This window comes from Sorghum bicolor, chromosome 10, assembly GCF_000003195.3.
Source record: "Sorghum bicolor cultivar BTx623 chromosome 10, Sorghum_bicolor_NCBIv3, whole genome shotgun sequence".
NCBI classification, from domain to species: domain Eukaryota; kingdom Viridiplantae; phylum Streptophyta; class Magnoliopsida; order Poales; family Poaceae; genus Sorghum; species Sorghum bicolor.
In genome coordinates this window covers 60483256-60508212 of record NC_012879.2, presented here as the reverse complement: position 1 = coordinate 60508212, position 24957 = coordinate 60483256, and the positions used below count along the sequence as shown (strand labels likewise).

General features: G+C 44.0%; 4 protein-coding genes across 10 annotated transcripts; 3 read left to right on the top strand and 1 right to left on the bottom strand.

Moving 5' to 3' along the window:
* Positions 2371–4549, bottom strand: LOC8069218 (expansin-like A4). Its single transcript, XM_002437567.2, has 4 exons — positions 3656–4549; positions 3446–3579; positions 3143–3333; positions 2371–3016 (listed from the first exon to the last, which is right to left on the bottom strand). The coding sequence occupies exons 1-4, from the start codon at positions 4218–4220 to the stop codon at positions 2575–2577; spliced, it is 1332 nt and encodes a 443-aa protein (XP_002437612.2). The 5' UTR covers positions 4221–4549; the 3' UTR covers positions 2371–2574.
* LOC110430894 (GDSL esterase/lipase At5g55050-like) lies at positions 9354–11760 on the top strand. 6 transcript variants are annotated; one of them, XM_021449077.1, is made up of 5 exons: positions 9354–9377; positions 9909–9966; positions 10216–10415; positions 10597–10742; positions 10844–11760. In XM_021449077.1, exons 3-5 carry the CDS (start codon positions 10256–10258, stop codon positions 11585–11587), a joined length of 1050 nt encoding a protein of 349 aa, XP_021304752.1. In that variant the 5' UTR covers positions 9354–9377; positions 9909–9966; positions 10216–10255; the 3' UTR covers positions 11588–11760. The 6 variants fall into 6 exon arrangements, with proteins under 6 accessions (XP_021304752.1, XP_021304751.1, XP_021304749.1 ...); XM_021449076.1 differs by lacking the exon at positions 9354–9377 and having other exon boundaries at positions 9826–9966; positions 10206–10415; XM_021449074.1 differs by lacking the exon at positions 9354–9377 and having other exon boundaries at positions 9829–9966; positions 10110–10415.
* On the top strand, positions 14831–17190 carry LOC8069217 (GDSL esterase/lipase At5g55050). 2 transcript variants are annotated; one of them, XM_002439006.2, is made up of 5 exons: positions 14831–15347; positions 15432–15794; positions 15894–16030; positions 16139–16396; positions 16495–17190. In XM_002439006.2, the coding sequence occupies exons 2-5, from the start codon at positions 15503–15505 to the stop codon at positions 16966–16968; spliced, it is 1161 nt and encodes a 386-aa protein (XP_002439051.1). In that variant the 5' UTR covers positions 14831–15347; positions 15432–15502; the 3' UTR covers positions 16969–17190. The 2 variants fall into 2 exon arrangements, with proteins under 2 accessions (XP_002439051.1, XP_021305958.1); XM_021450283.1 differs by lacking the exon at positions 14831–15347 and having other exon boundaries at positions 15406–15794; positions 16172–16396.
* On the top strand, positions 19584–21874 carry LOC8069216 (GDSL esterase/lipase At5g55050). Its single transcript, XM_002439005.2, has 3 exons — positions 19584–20026; positions 20185–20315; positions 20939–21874. Exons 1-3 carry the CDS (start codon positions 19756–19758, stop codon positions 21659–21661), a joined length of 1125 nt encoding a protein of 374 aa, XP_002439050.1. The 5' UTR covers positions 19584–19755; the 3' UTR covers positions 21662–21874.

Here is a 24957-nt window from a genome sequence, read left to right as displayed (position 1 = left end):
ACAGGCACAAAGCTGAAATGGAGCGTCCTGCTGCTGCCAACTGCCTACTGCTATATTCAGAGTGCAGAAGAGAAGCTGAAATCGCCATATATGGGCCATATGCATCCTGAACTCGGGACCATGTCTACCATATCTGCAGTGCTTCTCGGTCCAAATTAAACCCATGTACTCAGACCAAATTCGGCCCGCAACAATTAAACCCAGGTTGCTAGCCCAAGTCGGTGGCTCTGGCTCGTTCCAATTCTCACGAGCAATTTGTGTCGACTAAATATAACGGTGAAGCAAATTTAGGCGAATCAAGTTTAGGAGTTGTTTTACAAATGAACCGTTAGTGATCGCTTTTGTGTTGGGATTTGTAAGATCCTACATGGTTGCTAGCACGACACAAGAATGCTGCTATTGCAGCGGTTTTGCACAAATTGCTCATGATTTTGGGAGCATTCCCCTTGGGCTAGGAGCCCATTTGTATTTTAAAAAGGGTTTCAGGTAAAAAAAGACTTTAATAATCCTACCAAGAAGGAAGAGAGGTCTACTAGCAGATTGCCAAATAATGCATCATGATCTCCCCGCACAGGCAAGATTATCCACACAATTACCTTGATCCATATACTCCATCTGTCCCTTTTTAATTGTCGCTTACGTTTTCCAAAAAATAACTGCTGGCAATTATATATTAAAAAATATTAATATTTATAATACATAATTAATATCATTAGAAAGATCTTTGAATTTAGTTTTCTAACAAAATTATTTGGAGACACAAATGTTGTTCGTATTTTCTACAAATTGAGTCAAACTTGTGGCACGCACATCAATGACGACAATTAAAAAGAAACGGAGGGAGTATGTATTAGGATGGGCCAGGGTTAAAAATAACTAATTTTCATTTTAATCCACACCAACACATGTAGCTAGATTGAGGTAGATACTAGTGCAGTAAAGACACTAAGAGTCTTGCAATCAATCCTATATGTTACCTACCATGGTCGAATCAGAAATGCTTAGAGTAAATTAGTAAAATGCAGTTGCAAAGCAAAAACTAAACCGCATGGTGGCCGGCAAGATTGCACTCTAGAGATTGAGTGAAAACTGAATTATCGAAAGAGGCCAGACATGGATCACGGGTAGGATTGGGAAAGAGCTGCAGAGATCGTCCTCGATAGCATGCAGTGACACCATCATGTGATCCCAAAGGCCAAGATGGAGGAAGAATCATATAGAGCAACGAGCGACACGTACATGAATGCTTGGCAGACATGTGACACTACAAGACACCAAGATTCCATGACCGTCAGTCATTAGACCATGCACGCATTGCATCATGCAATGCAATGCAATGCAACGCGGTGGTGCTTATGATGGATGGGCCCATGGTACTGCCATGCCACCATATTTCTATTTCTGCTCTTATTATATCCTCCCTCCTCCGCAGAAAGAATGTAATTCCCACTTCTTAATGAACCAATTAATTCCAAATTTGATTAAACATATACAAAAAGATATTATAATATTTGGAATGTGTAATAAGTATCGTTACATTAATCATAAAAGATAGTATCGTAATAAATATTATAATATCTATATTTTCTACAAACCTAGCTAATAAACAAACCAGGGTCAGTTATATATAGAAACGAGAGCCACACGTACTAGAATTAGAATGCATGTTTGGCACACACGTGACACTACATGACACCCTGAATCCATGACCATAAGCTAAACCATGTATGCATTGCATGCAAGGTGCATGTGATGCTGCCCTGGCCCCATGGCATTGCCATATTCCACCCTATTTCTATTTATAGAGGAAATATATAAACGATGGAATCCACACCTTTGATGAAAATATGAAAATTTTGTTCAAAAAATGCGCTTCCGTAACTAGAAAAAAAAATTTAAACTTGGCACATATGTAGTGTATCCTTATATGTGCTCAAATACAAATGTTGGGATGCAAAGTTTTTTTTTTATAATTCATATGAAAACAACAAAGTTCCACTTGTATGAGCACTCAAAGACATAATTTTGGGATTTTAATTATCTTCTATTACACTTGCGCTAAAAAAATGAAATTACGAAAATACATTTCTTGAATTATTCCAAAGACATATATTTCTCCTCTTATTTTTGCTGCTATAATATAGCTGCTCCGTCGAACTGTCACTCTGTCAGATAAGTCACTGCGAATCTTGCGCATCAATACAAATCCAAATCTTTGCAACCTTCATCATACATGGCTTCGCTTTTTCGTCCATTGCGTGCAGGCATGTCCGTCGTTGGTCCCTCTGATCATCAATTAGTCAGCAGGAAACGCAGCATCAGAGAGATCAGTTCTTTGTTGTTTTGCTTTTAGTTGTAATTTTCTTCACGGACGACGAATCGATCGACGACGAACTCCATCGTCGATTCATCATTATTCAGCTCATAAAAAAACGCGGCGAATCTATCATGTACGACGGAGATTCATCATTATGTACACAAGCAACAAGCTAATCTCGCTCTCCTGCAGGTTAATGCATGCCATTTTCTGCCTGCCTCTGCCTGATCGTCTACTCGTATCTAAAATAATCTACTCTACCTGAGCTCCTGGCTGCCGGCGACCACCGGCGGCCGGCGCGCCAGGCAGGATCGGGCGCAGGTGCTCAGGGCGACGTCGTGGACCCGGAGCCCCGTGTCGTGCACCTGCCCAGGCCGCCAGTCCGCCGGCAACACGTCCCCGCCAGCCCGCAGCCACTTGCCGCCGACGCCGGCCGTGACGACGAGCCGGAGCTGCAACGGTCCCGCCGGCGCGCGCGAGGTGCGCCACGTCACGGCGCCGCGCCTGGGCACGCGCGCCATGGACCTCCACGACGGCGCCGGCGCCGGCGCGTCCGCCGCTGCGTGCGCGATCTCGACGGCCGCGATGTCCGTCTGCCCGCCCTGGTACAGGAAGCTGATGGCCAGGTGCGCGGGGTGCCTGCTCCATTCCTCCTCGACGCGTACCGACAGGTTCTTGTTCTTGTACTCGCAGGGTATTCTGTATCGATCAAAAGGTTGAATCTTTAGCTCGGAACAACATCAATGGCGAGATCGTCGTCCACAGCATTGATCGTACGTGATCATCAAACATGTACAGGTACTGCAGCCAGAATTAATGCATCACCTTCGGAAGTCGACCTGAACAGCATTGCCGCCCAAGCCGGGCAGCAGTTGATCATCGGACGACATGCCCGGCTTGGCCATCGCAGCGAAGGCCTCCCTGGTGAGCAGGAACCCCGTCCGGTTGGCCGCGCCGGCCACCACGACGACCTTGACGCCGCCGTCGCCGCACACCCTCCTGTCTCTGCACCTCAACTGCAGGCAGCAGAACAGAAATGCCACCACAATACTGTTATTTACACGGGAGAGATATGCACTGCTGCAGAGTGCAGAGCACGTCGCAAGTCGCCTGATGCACTACACCCACCTGGTAGCAGGCGCCGCAGCCGGCGCCGTCGCGGAAGAAGAAGTCGGCGCCCGCGGCGGCGACGTGGGGGGCTCCTCTGTCCAGCTCTGCTGCCGCGTACCCGCAGGCACCGCCGCCGTTACCACGTAGCAACGCTGCACATTCAGTTGAGTTGAGTTTGAGATCGACGAGAGATTGTCCACACGTACAAACAAGTAGTATCCTGTTTACCGTCGAGGTCGGCGGAGGCGGTGGAGTGGCGAGGGCACCAGTCGCAGTAGTAGTTGCCGTCGTCGTTGATGGAAGGAGGGGGAGGAGGACGACGACGACGAGGAGCAAGGCAGGACGCGGGACACAACAGGAAGATGATGAGGCCGCCGGTGGCCAAGAGACGAAGAAGCACTACGCTGAGCAGCATGATGGATTGGCGGAGTGGATCGGAGTTGGAGCCACCGGCCGGTAGAGTAGCTTGCTCTGCTCGCCGGCGAGGCGGCGATGGATAAGAGACGGCCGCCGGGCGGGCGGGCGAGCAGCGAGCTACTGTTATACTGTTAGCAGCTAGAGGGCTAGAGCAACAAAGCAATGCAACGTGGGGGCAACAATGCAACGAGCTGAGGTCGTCGACGCATGGATATGCCAGCCAACGGGAGAAATTAAGAATAAACGGCGCGGCATGAGTCGAGTGCATGGAGAAAAAGGCCGGACAAATTCGAGGAACACGTCGTCGTTGATGAGATGGGCAATTCAGCAATTGGGCATGGGTTGCAAGTATAAACAAAATGGCTGTCGCATCCATGGCGTGCAAACTCTTTTCCGCCGCCGCATTACGCGTTCCAAGTTTTCGGCTCGGGTGTCTTGCAACCCCGGCCTCTTTCCATTTTGGCCACACACAAGCTAAGAAAAGTGCCACTTTTGGAACACCCGCAATTTAAAAACCGGTTTTTTATACACCACCTTTTATTTATCAATAGATAGAGACGGCTGGTTTTTAGTTTTCACCGTCCCAATAAATCACTATTAGGCCCAAGGCATTGCCCACATCTGCTCTAGAAAACGATTTTCAAAGTCGGTTGGGTTAATAGGTCCGCCCCTATAACACTGCTACAACAATGACTTGAAACTCACATTTTCAGATTATTAGAGATATTGAAATACACTCTTGATGTTTTTAACTGCCTCTAAAGTCCTATATTTTAGTAGTGTTTGCCATGTAAATAAACATTGGCACTGATAAAACTTAAGACAAAAAAAGTTCATTTTATCATCGTCCTCTACAGGTCAGTTCTAGTTTTCGAACCTCAATTGTGATTTCATTTGCGTTTTAATTCTCACCAACCATCAAAATAAACAGTGTCGCTTGTATAATTGAGAGAAAAGTTTTTTTTACGACCCTGAACTTGTTGAGTTCAATTTTGAACCTCAGTTATGGTTGACAAGGATCTAGCGTGGCGACATAACAAATGTGTAGATAAGATGGTTTAAAAGGTTAAAATTACCTATATAACTTTGTATAAGTGAAATAAATAAAGTAGTATGAAATGGATTTGTAAAACTAACGTATAGTATTTTTTTTTAAAAAAACTATACCCTTCTTCTCGTTATGTTGATCAAACTAAATTCCACAACTAACATACAGGAGCCTACTACCATAGCTATATGTAGTGCACCTCGATCATACATGCATACACCAGGCCTTGTTTAGTTCCCAAAATTTTTTGATTCAGGGTACTGTAGCACTTTTGTTTTTATTTGGTAATTATTATCCAATTCTGGACTAAGTAGGTTCAAAAGATTTATCTCACGATTTACAGGCAAACTATACAATTAGTTTTTTTTGTTTATATTTAATGTTCTATGCATATGCCGCAAGATTCGATATGATGAGAAATTTTAAAAAGTTTTTGGTTTTTGAGTGAAAACAAGGCCAAACTGAGGTTGCACAGGAGCCTACCAAACTAAGGTATGCATACCCGTGCATCTTATCCGCACGATCGACGTGCCTGCTATGATGGTGCATCTTGTTTATTAGTTTGTCCATTAATTAGTGTATGCAATGTGTGATAATTAATCACGCACATGCTACATACAATATAATTATCCCGTTAATTTAATTTGCCACTGCGCTACACCACCATCCTAATAACAAAGACGGTTTCGATCTCCACGCGGATACTCGCTTAAATCCCAACTGTCCAAGTGTCCATGAATCTGCGCTGTAGTCGGATGATGATATCGTAGTTTGATAATGTTGGTTTCAGTTATGCTCATGAATACAATTAATGCTGATCTGCATGGTGTAAACTAAACTAGCCAAAGTACTAAACAGAGATACGCGCCAAACTGCCACTCCTGATATATAATATATACAAATTAAAAGCCATTTGGACTTGGGTAGAAGAAGAATGGCTATTCGTTACCCATTCGTCATTCTTAGGGCTAAGATACAAGATCGAGCTTCAGTGTGTATGTACTCATGTACCACATTATTAATTGATGAAGCTAAAATTAAAGTGTATATTGAAGTTTTGAGGGACATATACTGGTCGCATTCGAAATAATGCTAGCTAGATCTAGACAAACTTGTATATATTTGAGGTCGATTAAAGGTACTATCTTTGTTCTAACTTATAAGTTATTTTGGATTTTTTATAAACACATAGCTTTTGGAACGAAGATAATGCTAGCAAGACCTAGACAAACTTGTCTATAGTTGAGATCGATCGAAATAATGCTAGCTAGACCTAAATATATATTATGTCTAGACACATATTAAAGACATGCATTTGATTTTGTTTCTGGTGAAGAATAAGACTAGTGGTCCCGACAATAACCAAGTGCAAGTCGAGGTCTATGAGGCCAGTCTCAGTGGGGGTTTCACTAGGATGTCATGCACATTTATTAGAGAGCAAAACTGCACTTTTTGCATGAAACGAAGAGGAGAGAGAAGGAAGTAGTTTCAGAAACCCCGCGGGCGTTGTTTCCCACACGGTGAAACGGGATGAAATCCCCACTGAGGGCTAAATCGTTTCACCATCTTGCATGTGATCCAATCATTTTGCAGTAATTAAATGCTTTGCGAAACGTCAAGGTGAAACTCATGCATTGTGGATGTTGTTTCATTATTCGTTTCATTGATGCCCTATCAGCGGATTTGTTTTGGAAACAGTGCATTGAAACGGGCCACTGAGACTGGCTTGAGCGAATCCAACAAGGTAACGTTAAGGAAAAAAGTTCATTTTACCTTAAATTATCACGATGGTCTAATTTCGTCCTTAAACTCCAAAATCAGATCCCTAGCCACTCTTGAAACTATTTAAACTACCTCATTGTGCCGATTGAAAATGGGTTTCAAGGATGATTCATCATTTTTAGTTTTAGAAATACGGTAAATACCTAATAAGGTTTTTAAAACACAAAAATATCTCTAAGCCTTTAAAATTTCCAAGAAAAATCATATGTAAAAATTGGTACACGAAAAATCTAAATAGAATGTTTAAAGCTAGTGAAAGTATATCTAAGAGGTTAAAAATAGTTTTTTCTCTAGGAAGATGAGAAAAATATCAAAACTTATGAAAAGTAAAAAAACATTATGAGCGATGCCTAAATATGTTTTGAAAATTTTCCATAACAAAACCAAGAGATGAATGTATTTAGCATTAAATGTCTGTTGCATTTTCTTGTTGGTTACATCCCATATTTTTGTTGCCAAGTTTTTAAAACATATTTTGGCATTAATTAGAATGTTTTAGAAATTTTCTAGTTTATTTTGGATATTTTTTTCATTTTTCTTGAGTTAAATCTAATTTTTGGAAGATGTTTTCATGGGATCCTAATATTTTGTTTTATTTTTTTCGTGTCACACTATACTTGTAGGATTTGTTCAGAATCTTTATAAGCTTGGAGGCATTTTGTGGTTTGAAAACCATATTAATAAGCATTTGCTAAAAAATCTAACTAGAAAAGACGATGAAACCAACTTGAAAACTACTTCTAAATGATTCTAAGAGTTGAGAGGGTAAGATATCCAATTTTGACGTTTGAGAAGAAAAGTTAAGGAGGTTCAGGAGGTAAAAGACACTTTGGGAGGGATACTACTGGCCCAGATGTTATTGTGTCACATTGCATGCCGGCCCAATCTAGAACAATAGCATGGACTACTCTCGATCAGTAGGCCTTACGCCCTTACCCTACTGGAGTTGGAGAGGACCAAACTATTAATCAGGCCCATACATAGCCTTCTCCTCGTTCATGTAATTGTCAAAAAAAACTCCTCATTCATGTTTTTTTCTTTCCAACAACTTCTCTTTTCTTCAAACTATAAGCCGCCAGGTTATACAATGGGTTGTGCTGTACGTCTCAGTATAGCATCCAGACACATACTATAGGAGTTTTTTCAACAATTTTTTTCTACTTAGGCCAGTCTCAATGGACAATATCACTGTATGGTTTCACATATAAGATTGAAATGAAACCATCTATGAAATAACCCTAGCAATGAAGCATTTCACTTTGTTGTTTCCAAGGCTAAGCAAAGCATTTAATTACTGCAAAATAATTGGATCACATGCAAGATGGTGAAACGATTTAGCCCTTAGTGGTGATTTCATCTCGTTTCACCGCGTGGGAAACAACGCCCGCGGGGTTTCACCACGATGAAACTACTTCCTTCTCTCTCCTCTTCGTTTCATACAAAAACTGCAGTTTTGCTGACATCACGCTCTAATAAATGTGCATAACATCCTAGTAAAACTCCCACTGAGACTGGCCTTAATGCGATGAGAGAATTCCTTGGTTGCCACTAAAATCTATAGCACTTCCTTCATTGCCATCAAATTTTCCAAACAGCTCATTTTTATGATCTAAGCACGGGCCCAAGTTTTAAGGGTCGGCTCGACAACGGCTCGGTGCCAACTCCGCGGGCATTGCACAAACAGCTCATTTTCCAAACATGTCTTTTGATGTCATTTCTATGATCTAAGACTGAGATTGTGAATCTGAGAAGTTGAGAGTTGTAAAAAATTGATTGTGTCATTATGCTGGTGAAGTGATCATTGTCATTGTGTGGTTATTTTGATTTTTTTACAAAAACAAGCTATGGGCCGGCTCGGCCCGCCAGGCTACGCGCGCCGGCACGGCACAAAGTCAACCCGTGGGCCCGTGCTTAGGCCGAAGGCCACGCACGCGGGCTGCTAAGACACGACACGGTAGGCATGCGGGCCAAGTCGGCACGGCACGCTACGGCCTGTGCCTGGCCCGGGCCCAGGCCGGGCTGGCCCGGCCCGATGGCCATCTATAGAGGCATTCAAAAAATAACAAACTTCTAAAATTGATTTATGGAGGAAGTCGCCTTAAGACAACTACCTTCAAAAATCCTCTATTTTAGGAGGCGGTCTATTTCCAGAGACGGGCAACCATTAAACTGGCCCAACTCGCTAAGCCCATATCTACCGGCCTCATATATAAGCTTGACTTTGGGTTTTCCTCCTCTCGGCAATTCATTTCTATCCTGAACCCCTCTTCCTTTAGCCCGACGGCGCTCCCTCTCCCTCTGAAGCCCGATGGAGCCTCCTCTTCCTCTTGTGCCCCTCTGCCTCCAAGCTCGACGACATACGCTCTCCTTCTTGAGCATGGCAACGCACCCTCTCCCTCCCAAGCTCCTCTCCCCCCTGAGCACCCTCTCCCTCTCCCTCAAAGCCCGATGGCACCCATCTCCCCCGGCGGCTGGTGGTGGCGCAAGGAGGCCAGGTCCGGCCAGTGGCAGTCCATGGAGGCCAGATTTTAGATGGTGGCGGCGTAGGCAAGCCAGATTCAGACGGTGGTGGTGCAAGAAGGTGGATCCAATGCTCACTCCTCCTCCTTTCACTACGGCAGGCAACCTCTCCCTCCGACACGGGCCCACCATGGCGCGGACATGGTGATCTTAGAAGAAAAAACAACCGCCTCCATTAATCTGGTACTAACCATGACCTTTAATTGTCGGTAGTTATGATGCCTGCCCGCCATGAAAGATATTATAGTAGTGATTTTGGAACATAAAAGGTAACACAATAAAAAGAAAAAATGTATTCGGGTGTGGGGAGAAAATTTTCACCCTAATATGGAGTACAAAAAGCGATCTATATATTTTTTAGAGATAGAACTTTACTAATCACGGCCTCAATGTTTGGTTTTAAAGAAGTCAGGTGTGGCAAAGTACACGCAGTTGACTGAAAAATGAGATATTTTGGAAAAAAATGAATATTGTATTGAAATTAAGATTGCAGCCACACGCTTGAGATATTTTGGGAAAAATGAATATTGTATTGAAATTAAGATCAGCCACACGGCCATGATCAATGGTGACCTAACAGATAGAATTGGATAACCATCACTACATTTTGTTCCTTGTGGATATATAGTGGATACAGTACTTTTGACTTGAAAATTTGAGATTGAGAGACAGATAATACAACAAGCATTGAATTTTGTATCTGTTCATATCCAGGAAAAGAGTGGACTTTGGCTGAGTTGATACGTCTGAACTCTGGAATTCAAATTTCCGGGTATGTACGTACCTGATGAAACTTTTATGTTATCATTAGTACAATATACCTTATTAGTCCATTTGTTCCATTGAAAATCAGCATGATTAATTATTTCACTTGATGTGCTGTACATTTTGGAGTAATATTAATATAAGTAGTAGGTGGCACAACACTTCCATTTCCTATGCATGAAGCACCTGCATCAGCCATGGTGGAGCGATTTGTGTTGTGCCTCATTATTGTGTTATCCATGGAAGTCGCCCTCAGTGCCGCTGCCGGCGTCTTCGAGTCCAAGCCACCGCCGGCGATGTACGTGTTCGGCGACTCGACGCTGGACGTCGGAAACAACAACTACCTGCCGGGGACGAACGTCCCCAGGGCCAACAGGCCCTACTACGGCGTCGACTTCCCCGGCGGCGTTCCCACCGGAAGGTTCAGCAACGGCTACAACACCGCCGATTTCATTGGTAGGCCAATTTTCATAGGAGTACTATACTATTTGCATTTTTTATATATATATTTGGTCTATGGACAATGGATATACATGCATTTGTTTGTGTAATCTGTATTTTCAAAGTGTTTGTGTCGTAATCTGTATTTTAGGCTTTTAGCAAGATTACAGTATATAGTACGTTGTTGCATTTGCAGCAAAGTGCATAGGGTTCGTGAGCAGCCCTCCGCCATACCTGTCGCTGGTGGCGCCGCCAGCAAGCTCCGGCGGCCTTCTGGTCCCGACGGCTCTCACCATTGGCGTCAGCTATGCTTCCGGAGGAGCTGGCATCCTCGACTCCACGGTAATTAAGCAGGGTACACACGTGTGTTCCCACGTCAGATATACGTATATAGGAAGCTTTAACAAACAAGCATGCATGCATGAATCGGGATACGTATGCAGAACGCCGGCAGCACCATCCCGCTGTCGAAGCAGGTGCAGTACTTCAACGCCACGAGGTCCAAGATGATCGCCGCGGCGGCGGGCTCCTCCGACGCGCTGATCAACAAGTCCATCTTCCTCCTCCTCTTCGGCGGCAACGACCTGTTCGCGTTCGCGAACGCGGAGCAGGCGCAGAACAGGTCCGGCGCCGACCTGGAGAGCGACACGGCCGCCTTCTACGGCAGCCTCGTCTCCAACTACTCGGCCGCCATCCGGAGCCTGTACGCGCTGGGAGCGCGGAGGCTCGCCGTCGTCAACGTGGGGCTCGCCGGGTGCCTTCCGGTGGCTCGGCTGCTGGACGCCACGGGCGCGTGCGCGGAGGACCGCAACCGGCTCGCCGCCGGCTTCAACGCCGCGCTGCGGTCCCTGCTCGCCGACGACCTCGCCGCCTCCTCTTCCTCTGGGTTGCCGGGCCTCGCCTACTCCCTGGCCGACTCGCTGGGCCTCATGGCGGACACCTTCGCCGACCCTCGGGCGTCAGGGTTCGTGGACGTCGCCGACGCGTGCTGCGGCGGCGGCCGGCTGGGTGCAGAGGCCACCTGCGCGCCAAACGCCACGCTCTGCGCCGACCGCGGGCAGTACTACTTCTGGGACAACGTGCACCCTACCGAGCGGGCAGCGGCGCTCAGAGCCCATGCATTCTATGACGGGCCGGCCCAGTATACTACGCCCATCAACTTCAAGCAGTTGGTCCACATGAGCTGATGGATTTTAGCCCATTTGCTTATCCATTCATTCAGGGACCCAGTGAAATAATTTTACAAAGAAGAATTTATATCAAAGGTGAACCATGCATGGTACATCCCAAATCCCATGTTACATGAATAATTGTGAAATGAAAATGAAGAACTAATATTGAATAAGCTTTCTTGTTAACCCTTCCTATTTCATGTCGAATGTTATGCACGAGTCTAGTAACTTTAAGAATTTGAGTGAGTCGTATCTGACAGTATGTAGATACGATACTTAGTCTCGTTAAAAAAATGTGAGAGGATGGCTACTATTGTAACCATATAGAGCAATAAGTTCGTAGGGACACAACATATTGCTGGGGCTCGAAAACGGCGACTCATGTTGTGTTTTTGTGGTAGCCGTTCCCCGAGGAAGTAGGCTTGGACTGAAACTCGCTAACAAATATTGCGCCTCTGTTATGTGTGATATTTTATATTTGTCTCCGTAGATCCAGCCAACGCTTCCAAACGTGGAGATTAGTACATAGCTTGTCACCTAAGAGGGACAATTTCTAACATTGAGCAATCCAAAACATTGGATATTCCACAAGATCAAATAATCTAGATCTCACTCCAAGGTGCATATAGATCTCTGAAAGAACATTGGCGTTGCCTCACCTACTACACAAAACTCTCATCTCCAACATCTCCTTCTTCGCATGAACCAATTTGAAGATTTGGTAACACCATCCATTGTCTCTCATCATGAGGTGATTGACACGGAGTCACCCCCCCCCACACAAGCGGATGACAGTAACCATCCTCCATATACAAGAAAAGGAGTGAATCAAACTTCTCCCTTGTAGGAGAGAATTTATTCATACACTAGCGTCTCCTACTGGCGCTCGACGCTAAGGACTCTACTTGTTAGTTGCACTAGTGTCTACAAAGCCAATGATGGAAATTGCGATTTCGAAGAGGAGGAGACCAACAATGGTGACATTGAAGAGCATATTGATAGGACAAACAAATCTCCTTGCCACCATGCCATGGAAGTTGTTGACACCTTTGGTAGATTTGCCATGGAGAAACCAAACCGACCCCCAATACCAAATAACTCGGCTCAGGGAAGACTTAATGCCTAGACAGCTAGACTGGAACTCAACCTATCAGCACTATTAGAAAAATGGTGAACCAGTTAAGAGTGGAGCTTTAGTTTGGGAGAGAGTCGATCGCAATGGTAGATTGAATGAGTGAAATGTAGCTTTAGCTGACTCATACTACATAAATAATTTTCGGTGCGGCACTAAATAAGTCCATACATGGATTAAGTATTCATGATGGTTTTACCCCAATAGCCTCTTTGCGTCATATATGACTCCTGGCACTACCACATAACATGTTTCCATAGGCTGTCACATTAGCCTAACTCAACTATTTGGTCTCTGTAAGTCAGAAATAAAAAGGTTGTAAACTCGCCGCATGTGAAAATAGCAACTATAGAGGCAGGCATCATAAACTCGTTCGCTTGTGAAAATAACAACTATAGAGGAGGGTATCTAGCTTATAACTATTGTCTCTGTTAATTAATAAAAAATAGGGTAGATTCTCATCATCAGAGCTTCTAATACACGTAGTGCTCATCTATCCACCTCCACGTCCTTCCACCTCATGCACCTCCATGGTGTCCTCGTCATCCTTGTCCATTCACCTCCATGCATGTGCCGTCGTGGACACAACATGAGAGTAGAAAGGGGAGTGTCAAGTCACATGTTTTGATAGATTTGTGAGACCTCACTGGGTTTGCCGCCTCCTTGCAAAATCCAACGTCTAGGAGGGGCCACATGCCACTAGGGCGAGCGAGGGAACATACAAACGAGGTGGGCATGGCCAGCATAGTCATGGATGAAATCTAGACGAATATTGCACTATAGCTGTAGGCTTATTTGATGAAGTGGACTTTATAGGTGTACATCTCTGAAAATAGATTTATAGAGACGAACATCTTAATAGGCACGTCTCTAAATTAGCGTGCCCATTTCAGCTTGTGTAACGTTTTGAGAAGGCCTCATTATTTCTTTGGCTGTTTAAATAAATAATAAAGTGGATGTCTTTGAAAATCATCAAGTGTTTATGAAGTCAAGCAAATATGACCACTCTTATTAATAAAACAAGGTATCTCCTAAATCGTTTTTTAAGAATATCTCCTAAATCAAATTCGTAGTGGATTCGGATACAGTAGTTTTGAGCTGCATGCATGCTGCCATTTGGGCTGGCACCCCACGGGGATGGGTTGACGGCCGCTCGCGAGACGGCCGGGTTGTTTCGTTCTGTAGGTACGACATGGTCTTGATCCATGCATTAATAATTAGCTGCTAGATATTCATATATTGGAAATGAAATGGTCAAAGACTCAAAAGTCATAGAATCATGGCGTCTGCACGGGGATGGTGGCGCTTGTTGACCCAGTAGTCCATATATATATAGTTCAGCATTATTTGTGCGTTGTTTTGCAATCCATCAGAAGACGATAGCTCGATCGGAGCTACTAGTCCTCTGTCGTCCTGGAATGCATGCAAGTAGTATATATTCTTTTGCGGGTACGTAGGGACTTTTTATTTCCAACTTCCAAGAATGTACGTGATGATGTGACGCGCGCATAGACAAAATATATGCTGAAGCCTGAAACCAATGGGTTGCACTACATGCATGACACACCATGCATGCACGCATGCATGTGATGATGAATAAATTGAAAACGAGATAGCAGCCACGCTAACGACCCACTGGGACGATCGATGGATGGTGTTGTTGTTTGGAGGTATTAAAGTTTAATAAATATTGTAGTATATTTATAATTATAGTAATTAATTAGTGTCTAATTATAGATTAATTTAATTTAAAAAAACGTCTCATAAATTATTCTTTAGCTAACTGTGTTTTAAGTTTTATATAAATTTTGTATTATTTAATACTTTATCTATGTTTCTAAATATCTGATGTGATAGAGATTAAAGTTTAATGTTTGGAACTATTATTGCAAACTGAGACGTGATAGGTACGACTGGTTCGTTATTATATTTGCATGCTTCCAAGAAATGCATTCTGCGATTTCATGGCTACATGACGAGAACTTCCATTATTTTCCACATTCCTATAGTAGTATATACAGTGCACCCTAGCACATATATAGCGCACCATAGCGCGGATATTCAACTGTTAGGTATATGGATCAATCAATACATGAATTCTGCATGGTGCAGCCACCCCAGCTAGCGTGTGTGCCCTTTTTGACGAAACTGGAGGAGCTTGAAAGCCCCTACAGGAATTTATTGAAATGAAAACACAAGTTTTACAATAGTAGGAGCCTGAAGCAAAAGGCTCAAGAAACAAAAAAAAGAAAAGAAGAAGATGAAGAAAAAAAGACAAATTACAATAGATTTTGAATCCATAAATCAAACTCTACGGTGTGCTTAGTCTTGACCCTTAGGGCAAGAATTTTCAGTTCTGAAGCAAAGGCTGCTTTTGCTCTCGTGACATATGGGCCATGGGGGAATGCCTTTGAGGATCCGATCATTTCTTATTGTCCAGATCGATTGCCCAGCACATCAAGATTACCATCATCATAAAGAAATTTTGGTTGACTTGTTCCCTAACCTGTTCCACTGCTTGAAAAAATGCTCATCTGATCAAGAATGTCAATCCCCAATGAATCTCAGCACTGAGTCGCGAATTGACAGCCTAGGAAAAGGTGTTGAAGGGTCTCCTCTACTCCTGCTTGGCAGAGAACACGGGTACGTGTGTGCCCTTACCTATATATAGAATAGCCAGATCGAGTTTCTCTACATATTGGTCCTAGCTAGCTTTGCCACCATCAGGAAGAAGGTTCACTCCACGTTGTACGTGTGCGTGTTCGGTTAATTCTGGGCTGCACCGGCCGGCCTGCACGATGGCCATGGAGATGGAGGGTCGTCGTCGTCGACGTCTCCTTGTGTGCCTTGTGATGATGATATCCGCGCAAACAATGCTAGCTGCCGTGGCGGCCGGCGGCGTCCAGCAGAAGGTCAAGCGGCGGCCGGCGGCGATGTACGTGTTCGGCGACTCGACGCTGGACGTCGGCAACAACAATTACCTGCCGGGGGCGGACGTCCCCAGGGCAAACAAGCCATACTACGGCGTCGACTTCCCCGGATTCCCCACCGGAAGGTTCAGCAATGGCGGCAACACCGCTGACTTCGTCGGTAAGCTAGTCTGATGTATATATCCATATGTATATATGTAAAACTACTTAACTACTTCTACTTATACCGTTGATAATTAATACGTAAATATATATACAGCAAAGAGCATGGGGTTTGTGAGTAGCCCTCCGCCGTATCTGTCCCTGGTGGCCAACTCCAGCCTTGTGCTCGTGCCCACCGCTCTCACCACTGGTGTCAGCTACGCTTCCGCAAATGCTGGCATCCTCGACTCAACCGTATGTACATTATATTACATGTGTCATCTTTTCCTTAATTTTGGATATATATATATATATATATATATATATATACCATCAGTAGTAGTAAATCCTATGATGATGCAGAACGCAGGCAAGTGCATCCCGTTGTCCACGCAGGTGCAGTACTTCAGCGCTACCAAGGCCAAGATGGTCGCCACGGTTGGCGCCGCCGCGGTGAACAAGCTGCTCGCCGACTCCATCGTCCTCATGGGCATCGCCAGCAACGACATGTTCGTGTTCGCCGCCGGCGAGCAGTCGCGGAACAGGTCAGCCACGGAGCAGCAGACCGACGCCGCTGCGCTCTACGCCCACCTCCTCTCCAACTACTCGGCCACCATCACGGTATATATGCGCAGCCACCATCACTACTTTTAATTAATTTTTTCTCCTCCGTTCCATTGCGCCGCTTCTATACGCATCATGCATGAAATGGCACACAGGAGCTGCACTCGATGGGCGCGAGGAAGTTCGCCATCATCAACGTGGGGCTAGTGGGGTGCGTGCCGGCGGTGCGGGTGCTGGACGCGGCGGGGGCATGCGCCGACGGCCTCAACCAGCTCGCCGCCGGCTTCGACGACGAGCTTGGGCCACTCCTCGCCGGCCTCGCCGCCAGGCTGCCGGGCCTCGTCTACTCGCTCGCCGACTCCTTCCGCCTCACGCAGGACACCTTCGCCGACCCGGGGGCGTCGGGGTACACCGACATCGCCGGCGCGTGCTGCGGCAGCGGACGGCTGCTGGCGGAGGCGGACTGCCTGCCAAACTCCACGGTGTGCACCGACCACGACGGGCACGTCTTCTGGGACCGCTACCACCCGGCCCAGCGGGCGTGTCTTCTCACGGCCCAGGCGTTTTACGACGGGCCGGCCCAGTACACTACGCCCATCAACTTCATGCAACTGGCCCAGTCCAGTTAGTCAATTAATTAATGATTCTAGTATATAGGAGTATCAAGAGATTGTGTTGACGTATACATAGTTACATATACATGTATAAACAATAAAATGTACTCCAGTTTAAAAAAACAATAAAATGTACTCTCTCCGGTCAATAACCTATATACAAGAGAAGAGATTGTGTTCACGTATACATATATTATCACATATACATGGAAACAAGACACTATTTTAAACACAAAATTCAAGTTCTTAACTTTATCTTGGCCCCATAATGGCTTGACATGTGAGCTGCCAAAAAATGTAATACTTTTATGTGTGATTTGTGGATGTTTATTTTTTTTTTTGTTTTGCCCAGCATGATGTATATATTTTTCTCTACAAACTAAAGTCACAGCTTATAGCATCTTTTCTATCTACGTACATATATACTAGGTCATATGTACTACTTCGTGTTTGTATCTCCAAGAGTAAAGACAAGCTCGATGTTGTCTATATTATCTAAAAAAAATCATGTGATCAATTATGCATGTTTTTTTATACAGCAAAATGCAAAGGCACAAATATTCTGTTTAGAAAGCGTACATCAACTACTACCTTTTTTTATTTGTCATTATAATATTGTTAGCATTAACTAGTCGATGCATGACAACTGGCCTCGTTTAGTTCACCAAAAAAACCAAAAACTTTTCAAGATTCCTCGTCACATCGAATCTTGCGGCACATGCATGGAGCACTAAATATAAATAAAAATAAAAACTAATAGCATAGTTTATCTGTAAATCGCGAGATGAATTTTTTAAGTCTAAGTTACTCTATAATTAGATAATGTTTATCAAATAAAAACGAAAGTGATATAGTACCCCGAAACAAAAGTTTTTTCAAACTAAACAAGGCCTAAAGTATGGTTGTCTAAGCGAGCCGCCGGCTGCCCCACCTCCTGCTTCTTGCCATCGCCGGCACTGCCGCCGTGTCTAGGCCCCTCTCATTCTTTCTCTCCGTATGTCTGCCGAACAAGGAGAGAGGACTCATTCTTTTTCCCATAATTTTATATCCAGTTACTTAGGGTTTAGTCTAAAAAAATATTCCAGTAAAATAAGAGAATTTTAGGTTAGGATTATGATTCCTGCGACGTGACTTCGGTGATTGATATGATAAGATCATTGTTGCAGACATTGATTTCATTGAGAGGCGGTCAATTGGTGGCCTTTATCCGCAAGGGGAGTGGTGCTTCTGGACGCTCCGAATGAGGACAGCTACTCCGGGTCATTGATCTCATCGTCAATGGTCGTAGAGAGATCAAAGTTTGGATATGATAAATCTGCATCCTATATGTTGTACCAGATGATGTAACTGCTGATATTCTTTCATTGATTCAGATGTGTTTTGGACTAGTTCTCAAATATTATGTATTTTTTAGTTCAGATTTTTTTTCATGTTTAATATAGGGATATACTGTGCCGAGTTGTAATATAATCCTCCTTCCTTCAAAAAAAACACACACCAAAGTATGGTTACATGAACGAATGTGATCTACATATAAATTATGGATAATTAAGGAAAACCTATATATAGATTAGGTGTAATAAGTTCAAATAATTATAGGTGTGTCACTGTAATAAGCGTGGACCGATGTTTCTTCTTAGAAGAAAGACTGAAATTAAACCGGATTTTTGTCATTATCTAAAAGTCATGTGATCAGTTATGCATGCTGTTATTATACGACGAAGATGCAAAAGGCACAAATATTCCAAGAGTTGTTTAGAAATAAGCGTGTACTCCATCTGTCCACAAAATACTGCAATTGTAAGACCAGAGGGAGGTAACAAGGACTATGACAAATGACCAAAATACCCCTATAATTGATACGACAACACACTGCTCATGCTGGGCTTTTGCGGACGAAGCGGCAACTGCTGGTGGCCTCGTGCGTAAACGAGTGGTGGAGACTCGTTAGGATAATATTTTTTTTAGAAGTCTCTTGCGTGAGCTGACAGTAGTGTGGAAGGTGCTGTTAGTGTGGGTCTCTCATCCTAGGTCTGGAGTATAGCTAGGCAGGCAAGTTTAACATTTATTTGTGAAAAAGTTTGAACTCATTGATTGCAGTATTTTGTGGACGGAGGGAGTACACGTTTACTACTACTTTTTCATGTGTCATTATAATATTGTTAGTGCGTGATTGACAAGTTGACTGCTAAAGTACGGTTACATTACAGGAACGAATGTGATGTACATTTAAATTAAGGAAAAGGTACAAATGAGGTGTAAAGTAGCTATTTGGATATATTAGTATAGTTGCATCGGAACAGTAAAAGCGTTAACGGATCCATCATCATCGATGCAACCAAAAACAACTTGTTCCTATGGTTCGTTACCCTTTACTACATCCATATCAGGCAGAGACCACACATGCATGCCACCTACCAATGCGCGTTTTGACTAGGATATATAAACATTGAAACACAACGTGCTTATTTAGTTATATATATTCACATTCACTTTTACACACCAATCATCAGAAGTTTCCTAGCTAGCAGGGCACATCATGGCTGGAACCTTGTTCCATTATTAAAAAAAAACAAAAAAAAAAGCAAACAGGGCATCACATCTTAAAGCCTCTTACAATGCTCATAAATATATGGCTCCTCTTGATCATATACCAGCAAGCTAAGTAGTCACAGCAACCTCATCAGAAATAGTGCACACAACTGCATAGTGCATATACAAGGCTAGCTGATATATTGTTAGAACTTACTTGAGCTAGCTAGAGCTTTTGTTGCCTACTCGATCGGTCATAGACACTGTACCATGGGGTATGGGCTGCTTGCCATGAAGGCTCTTGTTCTGAGCAGCATAGTGCTCAGCGTCGTCGTCGGCGTAGAGTCGTCGTCGGTGCAGCGGCGGCGGGTGCCGGCGATGTACGTGTTCGGGGACTCCACCCTAGACGTGGGCAACAACAACTACTTGGAAGGGGAGCAAGTCCCCAGGGCCAACAAGCCCTACTACGGCATCGACTTGCCAGGCTCCGGCAAGCCCACCGGAAGGTTCAGCAATGGCTACAATGTCGCCGACTTTGTTGGTAATATACATTACCAACTCCGAGAGTCCGAGTTTTTGAATAGTAGAGAGTACAACTTTGGCAGGATAGATTATAGAATGTTTTAGCTTATTTATATTGTGTAATATATATAACCTTTTTGTTGATACATGTGTATATATGTATATGTATGTGTGCAGCGAAGAATCTAGGATTCGAGAAGAGCCCTCTGGCATATCTGGTGCTCAAAGCGCGCAATTATCTGATCCCGAGCGCCATCAGTACAGGAGTAAGCTACGCATCGGCAGGAGCTGGGATCCTTGACTCCACTGTAAGTCACCAACGACTCACTACTAAGGCGCTTTTGTTTTCTATATATATTATGATATCGTTTTCAAATTTTGTCAAATATAAAATTTATCAGTTTTAGTTGGTATCACAATTATTTTTAATTATTTTTTGTATTTTTTAATTGCTACTAAAATGTTCGGTACCGATCACATTCATTTTCTATATTATAATTTTGTTTTCGACCGCTTCTGGGCGTGTCGTCGGTGATCGAGTACTTCAGTGCCAATCCAATTATTTATACGACTCCAAACCTAGAAAGTAGAAACCGGTGCAAATCCCAGTACTTACGAGTTACGAGAGATCTGGACGTAACTCGTAAGGGATCCACATCACACACACACAATTTACAAAGCTCAAATATGAACGTCGCAAAACAAATGAGTGGGGGAAGCTCACATGCATCTACAAAAGTGTGTTGTGCTTAGTTTCATTGGACTCTGTAATTAAAAAAAAAAGAGAAGAAACTATTATGTTACTTGACAAAGAGCTGAACATGATTGGACAAAGATATCATTAGCCGAAGGAGCTACTGCTAACCACTCCACTCGACTAGAGTAACATATGGTGACTAACGTGTATGCATGTGTGCCATATGATATGCAGAACGCGGGAGGCAACATTCCACTGTCGCAGCAGGTGCGGCTCTTCGAGTCCACCAAGGCCGCGATGGAGTCCAAGGTGGGCCCGCGCGCCGTGAGCCAGCTCCTCTCCAAGTCCTTCTTCCTCATCGGCGTCGGCAGCAACGACTTCTTCGCCTTCGCCACAGCAATGGCGAAGCAGAACAGGACGGCGACGCAGAGCGAAGTCGCCGCCTTCATCAACGGCAGCCTCATCTCCAACTACTCGGCCGCCATCACGGAGCTGTACAAGCTGGGCGCCAGGAAGTTCGGCATCATCAACGTGGGCCCGGTCGGGTGCGTGCCGATCGTGCGCGTGCTCAACGCCACCGGCGGGTGCGCCGACGGCCTGAACCAGCTCGCCGCCGGCTTCGACGGCTTCCTCAACTCCCTCCTGGTTAGGCTCGCCTCGAAGCTGCCGGGCCTCGCCTACTCCATCGCCGACTCCTTCGGCTTCGCCGCGCGCACCGACCCGCTGGCGCTAGGGTTCGTGAGCCAGGACAGCGCGTGCTGCGGCGGCGGCCGGCTCGGCGCGGAGGCGGACTGCTTGCCCGGTGCCAAGCTCTGTGCTAACCGCGACCGCTTCCTCTTCTGGGACCGCGTGCACCCTTCCCAGCGCGCCGCCATGCTCAGCGCCCAGGCCTACTACGACGGCCCGGCGGAGTTCACCTCTCCCATCAGCTTCAAGCAGCTGGCTGACAAGAGCTAGCTAGTTGATCTTTCAAATTAATTCATCAGCCACAATGAGTATTTTTGTTCGTTGTTATAATTAAATTACTTGTACATGTTCAGTTCAGGCAGTGATTGTTTTTGTTTCTCGCATTTTCCCTATAGAAATAAAATGGGCGGACTGGATCGAGTTTCAGAAAGCAAGTCTATGAAGAGTTTTCTAACTCAATAAGTAATAATTTATTTGTAAGGATGGTCAGGTCTTCAAACGACGACAGTGGTTTATCATGGAATCAATAACAAAACATTGTTTACATCCAAAAGCCCGATATATATCAAGTAGATATTATCGTACCTCGTCTTCATTGGTTCTTCTATAGGATAACCAAAATATACTATACTCCCTTGCATAGGACTTAGATGACGTTTTGGATAAAGTTTGAGTCAAACATTGAGAATATAAATCATCAATAATTTTTAAATTGTTGAGTCTTCAAATATGAAAATTATATGAATAGATTTGTCTTGAAAAATACTTTCATAAAAGTATATATATATATATATATATACACACACACAAGTGCTATTCTATACCCTAGGTGTAGAATACTATTCTACACCAAACTACTATACTGAACAGATTTCAGTATCGTTCAGTATTCGCGTTTCAGTATTGTTCAGTATTTCATGGTCCTAGGTGTAGTGTTGGATGATACTGAACGTTGTTCAGTACTGCTCAGTATTTTTTATGCTCAGTTTTGACTTGTGGTGCGCTATTCTACACCCTAGGTGTAGAATATTCTACACCGCAAGTCAAAACTGAGTAGAAAAAATACTGAGCAATACTGAACAACGTTCAGTATCATCCAGTCGTACACCCACGACCGCGAAATACTGAATAATACTAAAACACGGGTACTGAACAATACTAAATTTTGTTCAGTATAACACTTTGGTGTAGAATAGTATTCTACACGTAGGATGTAGAATAGCACTTATATATATATATATATTTTTTCTAAATACTTTTATAAAAATAAAAGGTCAAAATGTGTTTTAGAGACCGTGTCGGTGTCCTAAACGACATCTAAATCCTATACGGAGAAAGTATATGATATCAAAGAGCATGGAGATAAAGTAGGGTGATCCATAATCACATATCAAAGAGCGAAAAGACTAGACACCTTTTTAAGACTAATTACGGAGAAGGAGAATCAATTGGCTGATCAACTTCGCATCCATGACATTCTTCCCAAACCTAAATACTCTCTATTTCTAAATAAATTAATTCCTAAAATTATCTTAAGTTAAACTTTTTAATGTGTGTGGAATATAGTTTTAAATCTCCCGCTATTGCTGCCGCTATAGCCTTTTAAGACACGGTATCGCTATTTGTGTTCATGTATAATTTAGCCGCTATATCCTGCTATAGCCCGATTTAGCTCTGCTATTAGCTGTTTTAGACATAAACCGCTAAACACCTTAGCCCGCTATTTAAAACCACTGTGGATCTATAGAGAAGTGCATAAATACTTATGGCACCAAATAAGCATATTATGAAAATATGTTTTATAGAGTATCTAATGATGCTAATTTTGTGTCATAAACTTTGTTGCTATTTTTTATAAATTTAGTAAAAAAAATTAAATTGTTTAACTTAAGACAACTTTAGAAATTAATTTTTCAGGGATGAAGGGAGTATTTACAATCCAATCCCTATTTCCTAATAAGTGCATGCAAACTCGTCCTTAAAAAAAGCATGCAACACTGCCTCCTCTGCATGACCCTTCTCATGGTTCCATGATGTTGTAGGCTCTTAGTGGTGATGGAGCTTGATGTTAATGCAAGGAGGGGGGCATCTAGAGACTAATAATCCCAAATTCACTCCATTTAATGTCTTTGTTAGCACTTAGGAGGTGAAGTATAGGACCTATTTGGTTGGGTGGCTAACCCCCCAACTAGGCTTTTGGAAGCCAACTTCTAACTATTTGGTTAATTGTAAACAACCTGAAGCTAGGCCTAGCTAAGCCACTTTAGAGGCCTCAGCATTGCTCTAGAAAAATGAGATGGGTGTCCATTTTTTCCTAGCCAGGCTTGGCTAAGCCCTCATTGAAGTCTCGTCACCACTCAAATTTGTTCCTCCGCTAGCCCTTGTCCCATTGCAGCTAGGTTCATCGGGCCGACAGCTCCTCCTCCAGTGCTCCTCCCACCACATCTGCTCCTTCTTTGGTGGCAGTGGGCTCATGCAGCAGATGACCCCACAACAGGGAGCTCACGGATGCAGCTAGGGAATCCTTGAGTCCATGTCGCCGGGGAGCTCGCAGATGGAGCTTGGTTGCGCCCTGCACTATGTTGTGGCTTGGATTCACTAGCAAACTCTGCTTGAAGCTCTGCTCCACATTAATGGAATGTCCTAAGTTTGAAGCTCTGCTCCACATTGATTATCCATTAGCGAGGGGTGGAGGAGCAGAAGAGTTGTTTCAGTCCTAGCCATGGTGAGGGGTAGAGGAGGAGCAAAGTTGCTCGGTCATGGCCATGGCAAGGTGCCGAGGAGGAGCATAGTTGTTCAGTCTTAGCCATGGCGTGGGGGGTGGAGGAGGTCATGGCCATGGTGAGGGACGGATGAGGAGCAAAGCTACTCGGTCCCCTATACACCCAGAACCTGTTCAACACGACGTCTGAGTGAGGTAAAATTACCAGCATAAAGAAGAGGTGATTCTATGCAAAACAAACAAGGCAACCAAACATGGCGTTTTCTTGCGAGGCTTAAACAATACAAGCAACCAAACAACTAGTGATTGGCTTGCTAGGGACAGAAAAGTTGTCCAGGCCAAGAAAAGCTAGCTAGGCTAGAAATAGACTAGGAAACCAAACACACACATAGTGTTCATCTGAGATGATTTTCATCTATAGAGGGTCGGGGCCATGAACACTTTTGTCCATAACAAAGCATAACCTCTCCCTTAGCCATCTCTCATTGCCTTTCCCACCCTATTTCAATAGGTGTGGGTGGGGCAGGTTTAGAGAATTCAAGGTGGCTAGGGTTAGGGAGCAAGCTCTTCTCCTCCTTTTCCACACGTGGAATCTTGGGATTAGAGTAGGCAAATACCACATTGAGTGGTTTGTGAAGCTTTTTCAGAGGGTCATGTTTTTGGTGGAGGGATGTGTGCAGGGTTTATTGGTTAATACTCCCTCCATTCCAAATTAGAAGTTGTTTTGATTTTTCTAGATACATAGATCTTGGTATGCATCTAGATATATGTTATGTCTAGATACGTAGCAAAAGCAATGTATCTAGAAAAACCAAGCGGCTTATAAATTGGAATGAGTAACTAG